Source organism: Tubulanus polymorphus, chromosome 3, assembly GCF_964204645.1.
Source record: "Tubulanus polymorphus chromosome 3, tnTubPoly1.2, whole genome shotgun sequence".
Lineage (NCBI taxonomy): Eukaryota > Metazoa > Nemertea > Palaeonemertea > Tubulaniformes > Tubulanidae > Tubulanus > Tubulanus polymorphus.
Window position 1 is genome coordinate 19,624,166 of NC_134027.1, and position 8,589 is coordinate 19,632,754.

The following is an 8,589-nucleotide window of genomic DNA, read 5'->3' on the forward strand; positions in this document are numbered from 1 at the left end:
TATGGTCACCAGGGGGCGTTGAATAGTAGAATAACTTAGTATTTCATTATTATATTGGTACCTAGGCATATTTTGTTACCATGATCAATTGCAAAGTTGTAGTTCATGACATGTTCTATGATTGTGGTGAGTTTCGAGGTCATTGGGTTTTGAATATGGTCACCAGGGGGCGTTGAATAGTAGAATGACTTAGTATTTCCATATTAAATTGGTAACGAGGCATATTTTGTTATCACAATCAATTACAAAATCGTAGCTGCTGACATGTTCTATGATTTTGGTGAGTTTCAAGGTCGTTGGTTTTTGTAAATGGTCACCAGGGGGCATTGAATATTGAAATTGTTAGATTGTTGAGCATTTGAAACCATTTCCCAAGTGGGCATGGTGTCCCTGGACCCCTAGTTTTATATGAGCATTTGTTTCATTGGTTCTCAGGTTAAACGACGTATAATCGATTGAAGACATGACGAACCTCCGCCGATGTACATGGTCAACTTTGTTAAAATTCTACGATAAACTGTTTTTGGCGGGAAAATTCTTAGCTCTCGCGTATAAAATTGCAATGACCTCGATTGGGGGGCGTTGTCTCTACGAGCAAATGTGATTGGCTGTTTATGGGATATGGGATATATATATGTTTTTGGGATGGGAATTCCGGCGCTACTAAAATAATTATGGTAAAGCCATAGAATGGCGAACGTTTCATTGGACTAGGTGCCGTATACGAGCAAATTTCAAATTTTAATTACCGGTGATTGATTTGATTGACACTGAAGTGCAAGCGAACATTCACTGACACAAGGCCTCCACGTGCGCGCGGAGTGCTATAATAGACTGTCTAATACGATCTAATACGCCGATTTCTTACTGCGCCGGTTTAGATTCCGCGGCCATACGTTGGAAGAAGTTTCCAAGACTAAATATTCAGCCACCCTCTGATATGTGACATCATATGAATTTTATTTGAATATTTTTTCATATTGTGAAAAATATTTCTTTGAAAATATAAAATAGTTTCCCTGCCGCGCCTACCTGTACCCTACAAAATGTATATTTTTGGTCTTATTTGACTACAAAATAATTCTTTGAGAAAGATGAAATACAATATAGAACTTTGAAGTCACAAATTAAAAAGATTTTTCAAGCAATGCCCTTACCCCAAACAACCTCTAGCTTTCAAAGTAAACCACACTTTGCCCATGGGCAATTTATTTACCATATACCATAAGGGTACATAAAAATCCGTTATTTTAATATGTGTGGAAAAAAAAGCAGTGGTACTGTCAACCCCTTGTTGGGTTCAGAGCATAACAGAGGATGAAAAATGTTTGGATAATTCTTAGCCGAATTTAGTATTTAACTTCTAGCTCAAATTTGATGGCATTGAAAATCGACATTTACTGTCTCTTGCTCACTGTATAGTCTCTAATTTTAAATGAATTTCGGATTTTCTGCTACTTCCATGGAAAACCTTATTATTGAAGCTTGCGCCGTGTTTTCAGTTATGTAGAATATGTAATAAATTGTTATTACTTGTGACTGAAAATACTAAGCAGCAAATTATAGGTATATGGCGAGATCTGGATATTTTAGTGGTATAATCCAGGATTTAAAACGATCTACTTACATACACAGATTTTTTACGGTACCGGTATGGTAGCTTCCGCAGCCATACATTGGACATTCATTATTTAGACACCCTTTGATTGGTGATATCATGAATGTTATTACAATTATTTTTCATATGGTGAAAAATATTTTTTTCCATATAAAGAATAGTTTTCCTTGGGCGTGGACATTAGATTTTGGACGTAAACCAGACTTTGCCCATGGGCTTTTATTTCATCTTAAAGTTAGTTCAAAAATTGAACTACCAGGGTGTTACATAACTAGGAAATTAGTTATTTGCATTGTTGATTAAGCATGCTTTCGTTCTGTGAAGGGTCAGAGTGCCAATGAGTTTGAATCCCTGGTGGGACGTAGGGCTGATAGATGACCCCTTTATGTATGAATGTCTTACTTATGGGAGTCTTTTCCTTTTTGTAGGTGATAATTTGGGAGTTTTCGTGGTAAATCCTCTAGTAGCGCGTACCCAGCAGCGAACCATGTCTAGCACGGCGTGGATGTTACCGAGCACTAAATTCTGGAAGAAGGATGAAATTCTCGTTTTCACGCCGCATAGAAATTACACCGTACACGACTACGAACAATTCTTCACAGATTTGAATTTCAAGACTGGCTGGGAAATGAGAAAAGACACGATGAATCTTATACATGATCTGACGCCACCTGGTGTCGAAGTTCACTGTATTCACGGCAACGGATTAAAAACCCCGGGCCAATTCCGTTATACAACAGGAATGTGGCCTGATAAACAGCCATACATGATTCCAGATGACGGAGACGGTACTGTGAATATGAGAAGTTTGCTGGGTTGTTTACTATGGCGCGGAAAACAAAAATATCCTGTGTATCATCAAGTATTCCCAAATGCCGAACATATGAAAATGTTGAAAGTTCCAGCTATTATAGCTTATATCAAAAAAGTTTTGACCGGTTTATGATAATGATGATGGTGGTTATATTAAACTTGAACCATAATATTTCTACAAATTGCGTGGTTGTCTCCAGAATTCTAAAGGAGGTCAAATTTCTCTTCAAAAGGGCTAAATCCACTAAATTTCTAATTGTATCTGGTGTATGAGTTTCGTATCTGTTTATAGCGATCCCTGGTTGGAGACTCAAGACTTAACAAATAAAATCACCCATTTTTTAACTCATCTTGGTTCTAATATACCGTCAAATCTGCTTAATCTACATCGGCTACATTTGGATTTTGGCCAATATTCGCAGTTCCATTTGTTCACTAGTATACAAGAAAATTACTTTGGATCAGGATTTCCCCTAAACTGGAGGTATTTTGTTGGTCCCGAATGATCCGAATTAAGCGGATTCTACTGTATAACTATTGACCGGTTTATGTCAGTTTTGAAACCAATGAAGGCCTGGTTCCTGAGTCGTGATTTCAGGTAGTAAAATCAAAATCAGCTAATCTGGGATGCTCAATATTTTCAATTTTCAGAATGTTGATACTTTTTAGGCCAAATATTTTTTCTTAATTCAATATTTGTCAACTTAAGTTCTACTATTCTTCTGTATGATTTGATTTTACCTAAAACTGGGCCGTGACTGGCTCTCGTGATTGATAATATATTTTTAAAATGTGACATATTGTTCCATATTTTAACCAGGTCAACCATTCGATATATGTATGTATTCATGTGATTCCACCAGTGATATTTGTGTACAGATGTCGGCACCTCATGACTAAACTTTCTGCACTGATGGCAAACTAAGACAAGATTTTATGGTGCTTCCTTAAGTCTGCATTATATGTTTTGGGCCATTTTCTAGACTTACTTTATGTTGGATATTCTAAATGGGATTTTCACTAAAGTTGGACAAATATTCTAAAAAGATCTAACTTAAGAAGTCTTTAACTGTTGTAGATTCTGTTTATCTTACCTCAGACTCACTTGAGTCCGATAAATATAAGCCCTTTTTTGATTACTTGGAGCACAGATTTTTTCAAGAAAAAATGGGAGGCTGAAGGGGAAAAATTAAAAAATAAAAAACATTCTTTTTTATGATAAGCATTTTGAAATGGAAGTGAACAGGAAAAAATACAAATAGAACCCTTTTTTTAATTGATTATTTTACGCATAAAACCTTAGAAAGCCTGCAAAAAATACATGAAAGAGGAGTCAAAGTTGTGATGAATTCGATTCAAATGATGGTTAATGCAAATCGTTGAAAATTTAGATAAACATAACTTAATGCATTTCACTATATTGTAAAACGAGATTAACAAAAGGAATAAAAAGATTTTTTGGGGCAAATTATGATTAAGGCACAAAGGAGGACTAAGAAAAAATTATTCTTTTTAATTTGATGATTTTTGCAGAATCCCTGGAACCGGATCCATGCTCCAAGTAATGAAATTCTTTCTATGCGAGACAATGTTAAATAGCAACAATCAGTTTTTTAGCCAGGTGCTTATCTGCAAGTTCATTCAGGTTGGGTAAGCAGAATCTTCCATCCGATGTTATTCCGGCAGGTCTCTTATCTTAAAAACAGAGTATGGGTATTAAAGTTACGCTCGTGGTAAAGATCTTTAACCTATCTTTAAATATTTTCACTCAATAATTTTTATACAAGTATTAGTTTAATCGTTAAAGATCCCTTTTCTGTAATCCCAGATAAGCCTATATTTACGAACTGAAGGGATATCAAAGTCATCCTAGTGTAAAAGTTTTAAACCTTGTGGGTAAATAAGTGAGAATTGAATGACATATCTTCTTACGTTAAAACGATTGTTTAAAAACCCAGTCTTTTAATTTGTTATGCCAGCAGGGAACTTGATATTTCCAGCCTGGTACTAGTCTTAAACCTTGTGTTCATGTTATTTCTGCCTGTAGATCGCATCACAGAACTTAACTGAAACTTGAAATTTTGGACAGCAAAATTTTTCTTTTGTCCGAATTTTTAAAGTTTTATGTCAAAAATTTAGTTCACCTTTATAACATTATTAGAAACAATTTTAAGCAGGTATGATTTGTCAACGTTTGTATAAATGTACAGTAGACTCCGGTTAAACCAGTACAGTTGGATTTTTCAATTTTGTCTACTGAATTAGGTTGTTACTGGTTTGTAGGACTACGAAAATCATTGGATAAGAATAGGGAATTATTGAGTATAGCATTACCGGTAACTTATTCACACAATCAGACTAGCGAACCACCAAGGGTTTGCTTCCTTATTCGTTTCATATACCTGACACAAGTCCTTCAATAGACTTGACACTTTGCATTTCTCTTTTTAATTCCGCAACACTTTCCTCATTCTCAGTACACTCATTATGGTCATTTATGGTCATGAGTGTGCAGTAGTTGTAGAACATAGGGCCTAATATGAATTGCCAACAGCTATAGAAGATCGACAGTACAGTATACAGTGTAATACAGGTGAAGAGCCATTATGGTTTACCAGTTTTGGCGCAGAATGGACAGAAATGAAATCAAAAGTTTATTGGATAATGCAGATAATCAAATAGTGCCATACCAGGCGATATTTATGTATTGAAAAACAGTAGCAATGGAAATCTTATTTTTATTTTACGTATTGAAATGATAACCTGACAGACCAGTACCATGTTTAGGCGGAGTCTACTGTAATTACTGTAAATTTGTCTACCATGATATCAATTTCTTGATTTTGGTCGATGGTTGATTTTCCACGTTCTTTTATTTTTGAAGAATCTAAATCTAAAATTCAATTCTAGTACTATTTTATTCAGATTTTGTTTGTATTGAATTTTCATGAATTTTTATCTGTTAAAATCAGTTTTTATCTAAAGAAAATGAGTCTGTACTGGACTCATTTTCTATAGATAAGCAAATCTGATATTTATTCTGGTAATCTAAAATTGCACTAGAATTTGGCTTCAATTCATGTTGATTAAAGGCAGTTGGTAACCAGCTGTTATCTCAGATAAGCAAAAGATATGATTCAGATAGTAGTTATCATTTTACAGATTGTCTCCATAGGATTGGGTTAAATTTGGCCTTGGTGTTTTATCTTGGCATAGGTCGGCCTTGCAACAATCGTGTTTTGAAAAGCCATTGACCTCCGTGCTCTTATGAATGCATTACGTATTGCACATGTTCTATTTTCTGCAACAGCATTGACTGATCGAGACTGGTTGTTAAACCATTAGCACTCAGCAATTGCACTATGTGGTGTTAATTACTCCTCAGAAAATGCAAGGTAAAATCTAAGTTCATCACGATACTGAATAGCTCATTTGCTGTTAGTTTCCACGCATTACTAGTTAGTGTTATTTTGTAGTTAATAGTAAAGGCTTTCATGTACCAGGTAATGTAAGATCTGATGAGGTGGGCCACCAAAATCGTGTCCTTTCGGCCCCCCGAAATTCATCCAACCTTGGATTTGTATCGAGCGCTCAGACGTGTCATATTCAAACTCGAAATACTTGAGAAATTGAAATAGATGGATGTTGATTTCTGTTTGGTATTTCGAGGACTTAGATGTTTAGTTTATCGTAAGCTATTGGTTCGAATCCCACTATAATCGTTTTCGTGCAGCATACGAAAAAAGTGCCAGGCGGATTCGTGCGGCTTTAGGAGTAATGGGCAGAGCGGATGCGGGCGGCTTGAGTGCAAATGGGTTAACTATCACTCATTGTGACCAGTTTCAACCTATGTCCGCCTTTACGGCTGGTTGGTGCGGGGACAAAAAGCTATTTCATGCAATGACTTTTGCTATTCTGTAGACAACAACAACTTTGAGCTTTTCAAATTTGAAATATTTATTGTACAGCAATCAGCAAGATCAAGTATAGTTCCTGCTTAAAACTTTTATAGAATGCTGAATTTGGAATGTAATACGAACTTCATTTACCAGAATAAGTTGTAATGATAGCAATCATCTTTTAAAATCGTCTAATATTCTGGGCCCGTTTTTACAGACCGGTATCACCTTTAACCCAGGGGCTAACTCAATTGAAAATGAATTAAGTTAGCCCCTGGGTTAAAGGTAATACCAGTCTGTAATACTAGCCCCATATGATTTACAGGTGAAATCATCATTCAGAATTTATGAACAGTTTCTAGTTCTTAGTGCAATCTTGATGGGAATTAATCATTGTATTTGATGGGAATTAATCATTGTATTATTTCAGATTTTGTATACTATGAACCACAAATAATCTGTACTACTGTACTGTAAGAATTGACAGGGAAATGGTACTGGAGTTTGTACAAAGCTGACTTGTACTGATTGATTGGTTGATTGATTGATTGATTGATTGATTAATTTATTTTCACTAAAAGATTGATTTTTTTTAACGGAAGTGTTATGGTATTTAAACACTGGTTAACGTTAGTCAACCCAAATTCCTTTTTGTTTGTCTTACATATTCTGACCATTTAATATATGAACTGTAATGCATAGTTTTAATATCATTTCTCATCTCATTTATTGGTTGTTTTATGTTGTGTAGTTTTTCTTGATTTGTTTTATGCAATTGTCAGAGAGGAGCCGGGGTACTTCGTGCTCATTTGCCATCTATCAGTTTTTAGCAAACAAATGTCAGCAATACGACTGACTGTATTAACTGTTTGTCTATATTTACATGTACATAAGCTTGCTATTGCTATGCAAATCCATATCTAACTTCCATGTGTACTGAAAATTGACTTTAAAACCGGTACCAAACTGGTATATTAGCTTCATAAAACTTGTACATAAAAAAGGCCTTCTTTCATAATTTTTGACACGATTTTATCTGTGTAGATTGAATTTCTCTGGAATCGTTTGCAGTCATCGGTTAAGAATATTACTTGGTTTGATTTGAATGCATTGCATGTATATAATTGAATCCAGAGAAAAATTTAATTGTATGATGTCATCAATCTAAAATATCCTTGCTCTTTGGACTGAATTCAACAGTTGCTGCTTTTGTAGTATCCGCAGTAAGACAAGTTGTACTTGATTAATGTCAAGTTGACTACTTTATTCATGTTAAGTTCAATCTCTATAATTGATGAATTCGATTGGGATGCTTTTGGCAGTGGAACCCGCTCAATTCGAATTCATTTGGGACTAATGAAATTGATCCGGTTTGTAAGAAATTCGAATGAGTCGTCATATTTACATACATATGTACTGGGGTATATTGGGAATGTAAATGATATCTGGATTAGATCAAAATCTGGATTAAACTGATCCGAATTAAGCGAGTTTGACTGTACGTCGAATTCTGTTGTTTGTTTTAATATGAAAGTTTTAAGATTTTAGTATTTATGAATGGTACGACGGTGTGCAGTTAGATTGTGCTTGTCCTCTACTATTTTAATTCCAACTTTACGTATTTATATTAAAGAAAGAAGCAGAACATTTATTTTTATTTTATACTCATATATCATTTGTAAACAAGAATATATTATGCTTTGTGACTAATTCGGCAAAGATTTGCTTTGATTATGGATATAGGAGGAATTGTCGTGATTTTGTTGTAAATATTCAAATATAAATACATTATATAGAAACTCAGAGAGTTATTTTTAAGCCAACTTTAAGTGTAGCCCATCTGGGTCATAGCTCCCCACTGGCTCCACTCGCTTGTGAGTTTCTCAATCCATCTGCAGACGGGAATCAAGGTTTTTGGTGGAAATTTCAGCACGTTTTGATGTATTGTCATAATTTATTCATGTTTTGTATACCCTTTACACATCAGCAACGATCGAGAAAATCAAGATGACCAATCGGCGGTCATAACGTTCGCCAAAATCTCTGGTTTTTTTGGACACCTTGCTTAACAATCAGTTTTACACTTACCGTATAATATTCGAGACAACTGAGCTAACTTGAGATTGTTTATTGATATAAGCAACAGAGGCGAGTTTATCGGCATTCAGCAAGGGTTTTCTGGGAAAACGCAGAAAATCCTAATGACACCATCAAAAGAGGGATGATGAAACGTTGTCTATGTAAAAAATCTTAAAGACA

At 35.0% G+C, this 8,589-nt stretch overlaps 1 protein-coding gene across 1 annotated transcript in view; it reads left to right on the forward strand.

The window, feature by feature from the left end:
- The window catches only part of LOC141901319 (lysosomal phospholipase A and acyltransferase-like), a 31,666-nt gene extending 23,576 nt beyond the window's left edge, over positions 1 to 8,090 (forward strand). Inside the window, exon 6 of the mRNA XM_074788482.1 lies at positions 2,047 to 8,090. Coding sequence (XP_074644583.1) covers positions 2,047 to 2,564 — 518 coding nt within the window. The 3' untranslated portion in view covers positions 2,565 to 8,090. The remainder of the gene's footprint in view (positions 1 to 2,046) is intronic.
- Positions 8,091 to 8,589: the final 499 nt, after the last annotated feature.